The 14,622-nt window shown below is 50.6% G+C and overlaps 1 protein-coding gene across 2 annotated transcripts in view; it reads right to left on the bottom strand.

Moving 5' to 3' along the window:
- usp32 (ubiquitin specific peptidase 32) overlaps nucleotides 1–14,622 on the bottom strand; it is a 101,607-nt gene that overhangs the window by 7,317 nt on the left and 79,668 nt on the right. For both annotated transcript variants that reach the window (XM_071358083.1, XM_071358084.1), the window contains exons 24-30: nucleotides 12,557–12,708; nucleotides 12,315–12,447; nucleotides 10,606–10,811; nucleotides 5,500–5,684; nucleotides 5,209–5,295; nucleotides 4,624–4,744; nucleotides 2,520–2,711 (exon numbers count right to left, since the gene is read on the bottom strand). In XM_071358083.1, coding sequence (XP_071214184.1) covers nucleotides 2,520–2,711; nucleotides 4,624–4,744; nucleotides 5,209–5,295; nucleotides 5,500–5,684; nucleotides 10,606–10,811; nucleotides 12,315–12,447; nucleotides 12,557–12,708 — 1,076 coding nt within the window. The remainder of the gene's footprint in view (nucleotides 1–2,519; nucleotides 2,712–4,623; nucleotides 4,745–5,208; nucleotides 5,296–5,499; nucleotides 5,685–10,605; nucleotides 10,812–12,314; nucleotides 12,448–12,556; nucleotides 12,709–14,622) is intronic.

Below are 14,622 nucleotides of genomic sequence, written 5' to 3'. Positions count from 1 at the left end.
GTGAGGCTGGGTGCCGCTATGTAGTGAGGCTGGGTGCCGCTATGTAGTGAGGCTGGGTGCCGCTATGTAGTGAGGCTGGGTGCCGCTATGTAGTGAGGCTGGGTGCCGCTATGTAGTGAGGCTGGGTGCCGCTATGTAGTGAGGCTGGGTGCCGCTATGTAGTGAGGCTGGGTGCCGCTATGTAGTGAGGCTGGGTGCCGCTATGTAGTGAGGCTGGGTGCCGCTATGTAGTGAGGCTGGGTGCCGCTATGTAGTGAGGCTGGGTGCCGCTATGTAGTGAGGCTGGGTGCCGCTATGTAGTGAGGCTGGGTGCTATGTAGTGAGGGTGGGTGCTATGTAGTGAGGGTGGGTGCTATGTAGTGAGGGTGGGTGCTATGTAGTGAGGGTGGGTGCTATGTTGTGAGGGTGGGTGCTATGTAGTGAGGGTGGGTGCTATGTAGTGAGGGTGGGTGCTATGTAGTGAGGCTGGGTGCTACTGCCAAATTCTCTAAAATGACGTTGGAGGCGGCTTATGGTAGAGAAATTAACATAAAATTATCTGGCAACAGCTCTGGTGGACATTCCTTAAATCAGCATGCCAATTACACGCTTCCCCAAAACTTGAGACATCTGTGGCATTGTGTTGTGTGACAAAACTGTACATTTTAAAGTGGCCATTTACTGTCCTCAGCACAAGGTGCACCTGTGTAATGATCATTCTATTTAATCAGCTTGATATGCCACACCTGTCAGGTGGATGGATTATCTTGGCAAAGGAGAAATGCTCACTAACAGGGTTGTAAACAAATTTGTGCACAACATTTTAGAGAAATAACCTTATTGTGCCTATGGAACATTTCTGGGATATTTTATTTCAGCTCATGAAACATGAGACCAAAACTTTACATGTTGCGTTTATATTTTTGTTCAGTATACAGTATATTGCTGTCATAGATAAATGAGTGCATTTCACATTACTTTTGGGATGTAATCATATAATGCTCACATGAATGTCATGTTGAATACACTGAGTGTACAAAACATTAAGAACACCTGCTCTTTCCATGACAGACTGACCAGGTGAATCCAGGTGAAAGCTATGATCCCTTATGTCACTTGTTAAATCCACTTCAATCAGTGTAGATGAAGGTGAGGAGACGGGTTAAAGAAGGATTTTAAGCCTTGAGACATGGATTGTGTGTGTGCCATTCAATATTAGGAAGGTGTTCCTAATGTTTGGTATACGTTCACGTCATTATCACAAAAAAATAAATATTGAATTTAGTTGCTAGTAGAATAATGTTCCAATGCAAATGTAACGTGGAAAATAGTTTGTCGTTTTGGAACTAAACCTCCCTTCCACTGCACTGCTTTGTTGCTTAGTTGTTTTGGTGGGCTGGTCCTCATCTGCTTTGTAACACCTGTTGCTTAGTTGTTTTGGTGGGCTGGCCCTCATCTGCTTTGTAACACCTGTTGCTTAGTTGTTTTGGTGGGCTGGTCCTCATCTAATTTGTAAACAAATTACTCCCACAGTTTTCTTCTGGAGCCAGTTGCTGCCCCCTTGAGAAGACAAGTATCCTGGCTAGCTTACTACTGCCCCCTAGAGAAGATAAGTATCCTGGCTAGCTTACTACTGCCCCCTAGAGAAGATAAGTATCCTGGCTAGCTTACTACTGCCCCCTAGAGAAGACAAGTAGCCTGGCTAGCTTACTACCGCCCCCTAGAGAAGACAAGTAGCCTGGTTAGCTTACTACTGCCCCCTAGAGAAGATAAGTAGCCTGGCTAGCTTACTGCCGCCCCCTAGAGAAGACAAGTAGCCTGACTAGCTTACTACTGCCCCCTAGAGAAGACAAGTAGCCTGGCTAGCTTACTGCTGCCCCCTAGAGAAGACAAGTAGCCTGACTAGCTTACTGCTGCCCCCTAGAGAAGACAAGTAGCCTGGCTAGCTTACTGCTGCCCCCTAGAGAAGACAAGTAGCCTGACTAGCTTACTGCTGCCCCCTAGAGAAGACAAGTAGCCTGGCTAGCTTACTGCTGCCCCCTAGAGAAGACAAGTAGCCTGACTAGCTTACTGCTGCCCCCTAGAGAAGACAAGTAGCCTGGCTAGCTTACTACCACCCCCTAGAGAAGACAAGTAGCCTGGCTAGCTTACTACTGCCCCCTAGAGAAGACAAGTAGCCTGACTAGCTTACTACTGCCCCCTAGAGAAGATTCAGACAAATTACAAGACAGACTGGATCCTCTCAATCCGTACATGACGTGAGACACATCTTGTAGCCTGAGCCAGTTTATTCATCTTCTCCTATCGAAGACAAGTAGCCAAAGTTTGGGCCCTATAGCTGATTCGCAACACTAGATAGTCTGGTATCCTCATTACATCTAACTACAGTGTACAGTGTGCGTGTGTCAGTGTTCTGACCAATATAGGCGGTAGCCTCATAACATCTAACTACAGTAGACAGTATCTGGTAGCCTCATAACATATCTGGTATCCTCATTACATCTAACTACAGTAGACAGTGTGTGTGTCAGTGTTCTGACCAGTATAGGCGGTAGCCTCCACAGGTCCAGCTTCTTGGTGGCCAGGCGGTGGGTCTTGCACTTAGAGCAGTAGTAGAGCTCATCCTCTCCCAGCTCCTCCTCACTGGTGAAGGCCTTCAGACAACTGTCTAGACTGATGGGCTCAGCCTGGGCCCTGCGACTCTGCTGCACACTACAGTGCTCCTCCACTATCTAGAGAGAGACAGACAGGGAGAAGGGGGTTAGACGGGACAGATAGAGACAGGGAGAAGGGGGTTAGACGGGACAGATGGAGACAGGGACGAAGGGGGTTAGACGGGACAGATGGAGACAGGGAGAAGGGGGTTAGACGGGACAGAGAGAGACAGGGACGAAGGGGGTTAGACGGGACAGATGGAGACAGGGAGAAGGGGGTTAGACGGGACAGAGAGAGACAGGGAGAAGGGGGTTAGACGGGACAGATAGAGACAGGGACGAAGGGGGTTAGACGGGACAGATAGAGACAGGGACGAAGGGGGTTAGACGGGACAGATGGAGACAGGGAGAAGGGGGTTAGACGGGACAGATGTAGACAGGGAGAAGGGGGTTAGACGGGACAGGGAGAAGGGGGTTAGATGGGACAGATGGAGACAGGGAGATCGTGGTTAGACGGGACAGATGAAGAGGGGCCTGTGACTCTGCTCCTCACTACATTGCTAAGATCAGGGTTGATAGGAAGCCTTGATATGATCTGATATGGGTAAAGGTCTCTGGTGCCATGATGCGTCTTTATACTCAACATATCTCCAGCACCTGTGTGGACGTAATCTTTTCCTATAGGATCTGATGACTGACCCTCTCCTGTCTGGCAGAGCGAGGTGTAGGGCTGTACGGTTCCAGTATGTATAGGGCTGTAGAAAATGCTACATGATATACACTCTGTGGCCAGTTTATTAGGTACACCCATCTAGTACTGGGTCGGATCCAACTTTGCCTCCAGAACAGCCTGAATTCTTCGGGGAATGGATTCTACAAGGTGTGGCGTTCAACTGTTGCTCAATTGGTATCAAGGGACCTAACGTGTGCTAGGAAATCATTCCCCCCACCAATCATTCCCCCCACCATGTCCCGTTGACACCAGGCAGGATGGGGGGGGGGGGGGGGGGGGCATGGACTCACGCTGCTTACGCCCAATCCTGACTCTGCTATCAGCATGACGCACCAGGAACTGAGATTCGTTGGACCAGGCTGATGTTTTTCCACTCCTCCATTGTCCAGTGTTGGTGATGGCGTGCCCACTGGAGCCGATTCTAGTTGATAGGAGTGGAACCCGGTGTGGTCGTCTGCTGCAATATCCCATCCTTGACAAGGTCCGAACGAGTTGTGTTCCAAGATGCTGTTCTGACATTTACTCCTGAGGTGCTGACCTGTTGCACCCTCGACAACCACTGTGATTATTATCATCTGAGCCTGCTGGGCATCTATGAACTTTTGAACATCTTGGCCATGTTCTGTTATAATCTCCACCCGGCACAGCCAGAAGAGGACTGGCCACCCCTCAGAGCCTGGTTCCTCTCTAGGTTTCTTCCTAGGTTCTGGCCTTTCTAGGGAGTTTTTCCTAGCCACCGTGCTTCTACACCTGCATTACTTGCTGTTTAGGGTTTTAGGCTGGGTTTCTGTACAGCACTTTGAGATATCAGCTGATGTAAGAAGGGCTTTATAAAAACATTTCATTGATTGATTGATTCTGCGCCGTTATATGTCTGTTTGTGGCCCGCCTGTAAGCTTGCACGATTCTTGCCATTCTCCTCCGACTTCTCGCATCACCGAGCGGTTTTCGCCCCACAGGACTGCAGCGGACTGGATGCGTTTTGTTTGCAGCACCGTTCTCGGTAAAACCAGAGACACCGTCGTACGTAAAGAGCCCAGGAGGTCAGCCGTTTCTGAGATACTGGATCCAGCATGCATGGCACCGATGATCATACCACGCTCTTGTCATTCCTTATGCCCATTCTAACATTCAATCGAACAGTAACTGAATGCCTCGATGCCTGTCTGCCTGATTTACATAGAAAGCTCCGGCTACGTGACTCACTGTCTGTAGGAGCGAACCACTTTGGTGAACGGGGTGGTGAGTGAACATTACCCTCTCCTGTGAAGTCTGGTAGCGGAGGTGTAGGGCTGTAGGGTCCCAGTCGACAGCTATGCAGGCGTTTCCTACCGAGGCCCTTTCCTCCGTACAGTCCACCGCACAGCCTCGACAGAACCTGAACACAGTCACACACACGAGCAGAAGCACAGAGATGGTACCAACATACGCGACGTTTCCCCCTACACACACACGCCGTTTCCCCCTACACACACACACGCCGTTTCCCCCCTACACCCACACGCCGTTTCCCCCCTACACCCACACGCCGTTTCCCCCCTACACCCACACGCCGTTTCCCCCCTACACCCACACGCCGTTTCCCCCCTACACCCACACGCCGTTTCCCCCCTACACCCACACGCCGTTTCCCCCTACACCCACACGCCGTTTCCCCCTACACCCACACGCCGTTTCCCCCTACACCCACACGCCGTTTCCCCCTACACACACACACCGTTTCCCCCCTACACACACACGCCGTTTCCCCCTACACACGCCATTTCCCAAACATGAGATACAGTAATAGAAGAGAAGTGTGTGTTTTGATGATGATGATGATGATGGTGGATGAGGCCTCACCTGTACCAGGGACACCAGGCACATGAGTTGCCATCCTTCCCCACCACTCTCAGTGTGAAGGGGTACTGGTAACCCATACTGTCATCACTGTAGTAGGGGCATAATACACACATTACATTATTAACAACCTACAAACAATATCACCTTCAGTCAATAAAATTAACCTTTAATCAAGATAACCTTTCCCATCAAGTTGCCGACTAGCCCTGTGTGTGATGTGGTGTGTGTGTGTGCGTGTGCGTGTGCGTGTGCGTGTGCGTGTGTGTGATGTGGTGTGTGTGGGGTACTGACCAGTCCTGTGCATGGTTGCTGGCCTCCTGCGGGGGCAGAGGGCTGGCCAGACGGGCCACCTGTATCCAGACAGCATCGTACAGGTCCTTCTGACTGGTGTGAACCGTACAGGGAACGATCAGAGGCATCCCAAACAGACTGGCACGGTTCTTCTGACTGGACAGGAAATACAACTCCGTCCGCATCTACAGGAGGACACACAGGAATTAAAAAAACAGTCAGAACTACGAACCTCGATGCCGAAACATGAGAAAAGTATTTCCTCATTGATACTGTACTCTCCTTACTCTCTCTATATATTTTACTTTAACAGGATGTCAGAGACCATGTCTCTTTTTCACAATACAAACATCAGTACAAAACACAAAATACTACATTATGAAACATGATCATAAAAACAAAGCCAACCTTCACTTAGAGCCTCCCCGGCAACGCATTCTCCCCTGAGCCTCCCCTGCAACGCATCCAACCCTGAGCCTCCCCGGCAACGCATCCAACCCTGAGCCTCCCCCCGGCAACGCATCCAACCCTGAGCCTCCCCCCGGCAACGCATCCAACCCTGAGCCTCCCCCCGGCAACGCATCCAACCCTGAGCCTCCCCCCGGCAACGCATCCAACCCTGAGCCTCCCCTGCAACGCATCCAACCCTGAGCCTCCCCTGCAACGCATTCTCCCCTGAGCCTCCCCTGCAACGCATCCAACCCTGAGCCTCCCCTGCAACGCATTCTCCCCTGAGCCTCCCCTGCAACGCATTCTCCCCTGAGCCTCCCCTGCAACGCATTCTCCCCTGAGCCTCCCCTGCAACGCATCCAACCCTGAGCCTCCCCTGCAACGCATTCTCCCCTGAGCCTCCCCTGCAACGCATTCTCCCCTGAGCCTCCCCTGCAACGCATCCTCCCCTGCAACGCATTCTCCCCTGAGCCTCCCCTGCAACGCATCCAACCCTGAGCCTCCCCTGCAACGCATTCTCCCCTGAGCCTCCCCTGCAACGCATTCTCCCCTGAGCCTCCCCTGCAACGCATTCTCCCCTGAGCCTCCCCTGCAACGCATTCTCCCCTGAGCCTCCCCTGCAACGCATTCTCCCCTGCAACACATGCACATCTCAGGAGCATAAAAAACAAAAATGCAGCACTCCCTAAATCAGAAGCCACCATTGGAACCTCTAGCACTACTCAGTATTGTGCTCTTGTACTGCATTCTATTGTTGTGACCTTGACCAGTGTTGTCAGGAACATTCGGGAAAATTCTGCAGGAGCACTTTGTAAATAAACAGAATGGAATGTTGAACCTCTTCTTAAAAAGACAGAGATGTTGAACCTCTTCTTAAAAAGACAGAGATGCTGAACCTCTTCTTAAAAAGACAGAGATGCTGAACCTCTTCTTAAAAAGACAGAGATGTTGAACCTCTTCTTAAAAAGACAGAGATGCTGAACCTCTTCTTACATTTACATTTCAGTCTTTTAGCAGACGCTCTTATCCAGAGCGAAAAAGACAGAGATGTTGAACCTCTTCTTAAAAAGACAGAGATGTTGAACCTCTTCTTAAAAAGACAGAGATGTTCAACTCAACTTTTGATACAATGGTGCGTTCTAAAATAAAAATCACCAGTAATGAGTCTAAGGGCACAGTGGAAAACAGCATCTAGAGATTTAAGTGTGGAAACTGCTGCGTGCATCTAGATATAATATCAACATCTAAAAACAGACATAAAAGTGGCCTGGACAACTTCCTTCCTAAAAAGACATCAATAGGGCAGTGGCAACTCGGAGAGTGCCTGTTGTCCACAAACTCTGAGAGTGCATGTTGTCCACAATAGCTACATTGTAGAATAATAGTGAAGACATCAAAACTATGAAATAACACATGGAATCAAAAAAAAAAAAGTGTTCAACAAAACCAAATATATTTTATATTTGAGATTCTTCAAAGTAGCCACCCTTTGCCTTGATGACAGCTTTGCACACTCTTGGCATTCTCTCAACCAGCTTCACCTGGAATGATTTCCAACAGTTTTCAAGGAGTTCCCACATACGCTGAGCACTTGTTGGCTGTTTTTCCTTCACTCTGCGGTCCAACTCATCCCAAACCATCTCAATTGGGTTGAGGTCGGGTGATTGTGGAGGCCAGGTCATCTGATGCAGCACTCCATCACTCTCCTTCTTGGTCAAATAGCCCTTACATAGCCTGGAGGTGTGTTGGGTCATTGTCCTGTTGAAAAACAAATGATAGTGGGACTAAGTGCAAACCAGATGGGATGGCATATCGCTGCAGAATGCTGTGGTAGCCATGCTGGTTAAGTGTGCCTTGAATTCTAAATAAAATCACTGACAGTGTCACCAGCAAAGCATCCCCACACAATCACACCTCCTCCTCCATGCTTCACGGTGGGAACCACACATGCGGAGATCATCCGTTCACCTACTCTGTGTCTCACAAAGACACGGCAGATGGAACCAAAAATCTCAAATTTGGACTCATCAGACCAAAGGACAGATTTCCCCCGGTCTAATGTCCATTGCTCGTGTTTTTTGGCCAAAGCAAGTCTCTTCTTATTATTGGTGTCCTTTAGTAGTGGTTTCTTTGTAGCAAATCGACCATGAAGGCCTGATTCACGCAGTCTCCTCTGAACAGATGACGTTGAGATGTGTATGTTACTTTATTTGGGCTGCAATTTGAGGGGCAGTTAATTGACGATTTCTGTGGCTGATAACTAATTAATTTATCCTCTGCAGCAGAGGTAACTCTGGGTCTTCCTTTCCTGTGTCGGTCCTCATGAGAGCCAGTTTCATCATAGCGCTTGATGGTTGTTGCGACTGCACTTGAAGAAACTTTCATAGTTCATGACATTTTCCAGATTAAGACATGAAGGTCAGACTGTCGTTTCAAATTATTTGAACTGTTCTTGCCATAATATGGACTTGGTCTTTTACCAAATAGGGCTATCTTCTGTATACCCCACCTACCTTGTTACAACACAACTGATTGGCTCAAACGCATTAAGGAAGGAAGAAATTCCACAAATTAACTTTTAATTAACAAGGCACACCTGTTAATTGAAATGCATTCCAGGTTAGATAGTGCTGCACTGTCGGAGCTAGAAACACAAGCATTTCGCTACACCCGCAATAACATCTGCTAAACATGTGTATGTGACCAATAACATTTTATGTGAAAATGCATTCCAGGTGACTACCTCATGAAGCTGGTTGAGAGAATGCCAAGAGTGTGCAAAGCTGTCATCAAGGCAAAGGGTGGCTGCTTCGAAGAAACTCAAATATATTTAGATTTGTTTAACACTTTTGTGGTTACTACATGATTCCATATGTGTTATTTCCTAGTTTTGATGTTTTCACTATTATTCTACAATGTAGAAAATAGTAAAAATAAAGAAAAACCCTTGAACGAGTAGGTGTGTCCAAACTTTTGACTGGTACTGTATTGAAGTCGGAAGTCCACATAAACATTAAAACTTGTTTTCAATCACTCCACAAATTTCTGGTTAACAAACTATAGTTTTGGCAAGTCGGTTAGGACATCTACTTTGTGCATGACACAAGTCATTTTACCAACAATTGTTTACAGACAGATTATTTCACTGTATCACAATTCCATTGGGCCAGAAGTTTACATACACGAAGTTGACTGTGCCTTTAAACAGCTTGGAAAATTCCAGTAAAGGATGTCATGGCTTTAGAAGCTTCCGATAGGCTAATTGACATCATTTGAGTCAATTGGAGGTGTACCTGTGGATGTATTTCAAGGCCTACCGTCAAAGTCAGTGCCTCTTTGCTTGACATCCTGGGAAAATCAAAAGAAAATCAGCCAAGACCTCAGAAAAAAAATTGTAGACCTCCACAAGTCTGGTTCATCCTTGGGAGCAATTTCCAAACGCCTGAAGGTACCACGTTCAGCTGTACAAACAATAGTACGCAAGTATAAATACCATGGGACCACGCAGCCGTCATACCGCTCAGGAAGGAGACACGTTCTGTCTCCTAGAGATGAACGTACTTTGGTGCGAAAAGTGCAAATCAATCCCAGAACAACAGTAAAGGACCTTGTGAAGGAAACAGGAAGAGTCACGTAGCTCTGGCTTGTTATAGAAAGCAGAAAGGCATCGAGACATTCAGTTACTGTTCAATTGAACATTAGAATGGGCAAAACGAGTCCCCAAAGCGACTGAGGGTAGTATGATCGTCGGTACCAGGCGTGCCAGATCCAGTATCTCAGAAACTGCCAGCCTCCTGGGCTTTTCACGCACGACTGTGTCTAGGGTTTACAGAGAACGGTTCTGCAAACAAAAAACATCCAGTCTGCGGCAGTCCTGTGGGTGAAAACAGCTCGTTGATGAGAGATGTCGAAGGAGAATGGCAAGAATCGTGCAAGCTAACAGGCGGGCCACAAACAGACAAGTAACAGTGCAGTACAACAGTGGTGTGCAGAACAGCATCTCGGAACACAACTCGTCGGTCCTTGTCACGGATGGGATATTGCAGCAGACGACCACACTGGGCTCTACTCCTATCAGCTAAAAACAAGCGGCTCCAGTGGGCACGCCATCACCAACACTGGACAATCGAGGAGGTGAAAAACATTGCCTGGAACATGACAGCGAGCTCAGTTTACTGAGTGTCCTGGTCAGTCCCCAGACCTGGTCAGTCCCCAGACCTGGTCAGTCCCCCAGACCTGGTCAGTCCCCCAGACCTGGTCAGTCCCCCAGACCTGGTCAGTCCCCCAGACCTGGTCAGTCCCCCAGACCTGGTCAGTCCCCAGACCTGGTCAGTCCCCCAGACCTCAACCCAATAGAACATAATGGGATGAGATGGAACGGGCTGTTGACAGCGTGAATGTACCACCATCTAATCTGCAGCAACTGCGTGATGCCATCGCGTCAACATGGACCAACATCCCTGTGAAACGTTTCCGACAACCTTGTAGAAAGCCCCAAATAATTCAGGATGTTCTGGAGGCAAAGGGGGGGTGGGGGGGGGGGTCCAACCCAGTAGTAGATTGTTGTACCTAATAAACAGGCCAGTGAAAGAGTTAAAAAACACACAAAAAAAAACATTCTATTCTAATTAAAATATTTTATTCTGTGGTACCCACCATCTTCCTGTGCATGGCGATGATGTACCCGATGAAGGGGCTGTCCTGGACGGGGGACACGTGTCCGTTGGGCAGGCTTCTCTCTGTGGTCTCTCCGCAGTTCACCACGGTGCTGGGCATGCCGTTGGAGATCAGACCAGGCTTACCATCAGGATGGGCTTTAGCTGCCACCGCCACCCCGTTAGCCATGGGCACAGGGGTGATGTCTGGAGAGGTGTTACAGACGGACATGTCAGAGAGCCCTTCTGGAAACAGTGAGTTGGTTTATCATGTGACTGTGAGGAGTATGGTAGGGTTAAGGTCATGAGGAGAGATATAGTCAAAAAGTTTCTCAACACGTTTTAATTAATGCCTTCTTCCAAAGTGTTTCTGTCTGTAAGACACTCGTCACTTCAGCCACAATAGGGTCCAACGATTCTACCCGCCTCTACAAGCAGCGCGCGTTACATTCTACCAGCCTCTACAAGCAGCGCGCGTTACATTCTACCAGCCTCTACAAGCAGCGCGCGTTACACTCTACCCGCCTCTAGAAGCAGCGCGTTACATTCTACCCGCCTCTAGAAGCAGCGCGCGTTACATTCTGCCCGCCTCTACAAGCAGCGCGCGTTACATTCTACCCGCCTCTACAAGCAGCGCGCGTTACATTCTACCCGCCTCTACAAGCAGCGCGCGTTACATTCTACCCGCCTCTACAAGCAGCGCGCGTTACATTCTACCCGCCTCTACAAGCAGCGCGCGTTACATTCTACCCGCCTCTACAAGCAGCGCGCGTTACATTCTACCCGCCTCTACAAGCAGCGCGCGTTACATTCTACCCGCCTCTACAAGCAGCGCGTTACACTCTACCCGCCTCTAGAAGCAGCGTGTTACATTCTACCAGCCTCTAGAAGCAGCGTGTTACACTCTACCAGCCTCTAGAAGCAGCGCGTTACACTCTACCCGCCTCTAGAAGCAGCGCGTTACACTCTACCAGCCTCTAGAAGCAGCGTGTTACACTCTACCCGCCTCTAGAAGCAGCGCGTTACACTCTACCCGCCTCTAGAAGCAGCGCGTTACATTCTACCAGCCTCTAGAAGCAGCGTGTTACATTCTACCAGCCTCTAGAAGCAGCGCGTTACACTCTACCCGCCTCTAGAAGCAGCGCGTTACATTCTACCAGCCTCTAGAAGCAGCGCGTTACATTCTACCAGCCTCTAGAAGCAGCGTGTTACATTCTACCAGCCTCTAGAAGCAGCGTGTTACACTCTACCAGCCTCTAGAAGCAGCGTGTTACATTCTACCAGCCTCTAGAAGCAGCGTGTTACACTCTACCAGCCTCTAGAAGCAGCGTGTTACATTCTACCAGCCTCTAGAAGCAGCGTGTTACATTCTACCAGCCTCTAGAAGCAGCGCGTTACATTCTACCAGCCTCTAGAAGCAGCGCGTTACATTCTACCAGCCTCTAGAAGCAGCGTGTTACATTCTACCAGCCTCTAGAAGCAGCGTGTTACACTCTACCAGCCTCTAGAAGCAGCGTGTTACATTCTACCAGCCTCTAGAAGCAGCGCGTTACATTCTACCAGCCTCTAGAAGCAGCGCGTTACATTCTACCAGCCTCTAGAAGCAGCGTGTTACATTCTACCAGCCTCTAGAAGCAGCGCGTTACATTCTACCAGCCTCTAGAAGCAGCGCGTTACATTCTACCCACCTCTAGTGTAGGAGGTTCTCACCTGTCTGTGTTGGAGAGGTGAGGGAAGTGGGGGAGCCTGTGAGGGAAGTGGGGGAGCCTGGCACAGGGATCTCAAACGCACACAGGAAGCCGTTCACTGACAGACGCACCTTCTGGTTATCCTGAGGGAAGTTCTACAGCACAAAAACACGATTACTACTGTAGCTTCTCTCTGTATTGGGCTAGTGTGTGTGTGTGTGTGTGTGTGTGTGTGTGTGTGTGTGTGTGTGTGTGTGTGTGTACCTTGATGTTGGAGCTGTGGACCTCAGCCAGTAGTATCTGTTCTGGTTTCAGACTACACAGCTCACTCAGCTGTTTCTTCAGACCGGTGTACTTGTCATCCATGTTGAGCCTCAGGCCGAACCGTACAGGGGTAGAACCATCCAGCATAATGACTGACAGACAGACGAGACAGACGGACAGGGGAAATGCAGTCACTTCAGGAAGTGAATAGAAATATGCATATTTCCCATTGAACATTATTGTCTTTGAGGAAATGATTTGCTAAAAATTATATCTGGGAAAACGGGCCATTGGCTGCCGCTTGGCTTCTATCAAGGACCTGCACCATTCTCAGGTTTATTTCTTTATTTCTTTAATCTTTATTTAACTAGGCAAGTCAGTTAAGAACAAATGGTTATTTACAATGACGGTCTAGGAACAGTGGGTTAACTGCCTTGTTCAGGGGCAGAACGACAGATTTTTACCTTGTCAGCTCGGGGATTCGATCTTGCAACCTTTCGGTTACTAGTCCAACGCTCTAACCACTAGGCCACCTGCCTCTAACCACTAGGCTACCCCGCCTCCTCTAACCACTAGGCTACCCCGCCTCCTCTAACCACTAGGCTACCCCGCCTCCTCTAACCACTAGGCTACCCCGCCTCCTCTAACCACTAGGCTACCCCGCCTCCTCTAACCACTAGGCTACCCCGCCTCCTCTAACCACTAGGCTACCCCGCCTCCTCTAACCACCAGGCTACCCCGCCTCCTCTAACCACCAGGCTACCCCGCCTCCTCTAACCACCAGGCTACCCCGCCGCCTCTAACCACCAGGCTACCCCGCCGCCTCTAACCACCAGGCTACCCCGCCGCCTCTAACCACCAGGCTACCCCGCCGCCTCTAACCACCAGGCTACCCCGCCGCCTCTAACCACCAGGCTACCCCGCCTCCTCTAACCACCAGGCTACCCCGCCTCCTCTAACCACCAGGCTACCCCGCCTCCTCTAACCACCAGGCCCCCCGCCTCCTCTAACCACCAGGCTACCCCGCCTCCTCTAACCACCAGGCTACCCCGCCTCCTCTAACCACCAGGCTACCCCGCCTCCTCTAACCACCAGGCTACCCCGCCTCCTCTAACCACCAGGCCACCCGCCTCCTCTAACCACCAGGCCACCCGCCTCCTCTAACCACCAGGCCACCCGCCTCCTCTAACCACCAGGCCACCCGCCTCCTCTAACCACCAGGCTACCCCGCCTCCTCTAACCACCAGGCTACCCCGCCTCCTCTAACCACTAGGCTACCCCGCCTCCTCTAACCACCAGGCTACCCCGCCTCCTCTAACCACCAGGCTACCCCGCCTCCTCTAACCACCAGGCTACCCCGCCTCCTCTAACCACCAGGCTACCCCGCCTCCTCTAACCACCAGGCTACCCCGCCTCCTCTAACCACCAGGCTACCCCGCCTCCTCTAACCACCAGGCTACCCCGCCTCCTCTAACCACCAGGCTACCCCGCCTCCTCTAACCACCAGGCTACCCCGCCTCCTCTAACCACCAGGCTACCCCGCCTCCTCTAACCACCAGGCTACCCCGCCTCCTCTAACCACCAGGCCACCCGCCTCCTCTAACCACCAGGCTACCCCGCCTCCTCTAACCACCAGGCTACCCCGCCTCCTCTAACCACCAGGCTACCCCGCCTCCTCTAACCACCAGGCTACCCCGCCTCCTCTAACCACCAGGCCACCCGCCTCCTCTAACCACCAGGCTACCCCGCCTCCTCTAACCACCAGGCTACCCCGCCTCCTCTAACCACCAGGCTACCCCGCCTCCTCTAACCACCAGGCTACCCCGCCTCCTCTAACCACCAGGCTACCCCGCCTCCTCTAACCACCAGGCTACCCCGCCTCCTCTAACCACCAGGCTACCCCGCCTCCTCTAACCACCAGGCTACCCCGCCTCCTCTAACCACCAGGCTACCCCGCCTCCTCTAACCACCAGGCTACCCCGCCTCCTCTAACCACCAGGCTACCCCGCCTCCTCTAACCACCAGGCTACCCCGCCTCCTCTAACCACCAGGCTACCCCGCCTCCT

This window comes from Salvelinus alpinus, chromosome 21 (assembly GCF_045679555.1).
Source record: "Salvelinus alpinus chromosome 21, SLU_Salpinus.1, whole genome shotgun sequence".
Classification (NCBI taxonomy): Eukaryota; Metazoa; Chordata; class Actinopteri; order Salmoniformes; family Salmonidae; genus Salvelinus; species Salvelinus alpinus.
The sequence above is the reverse complement of the archived record's forward strand: the minus strand, read 5'-3'. Positions and strand labels throughout refer to the sequence as shown.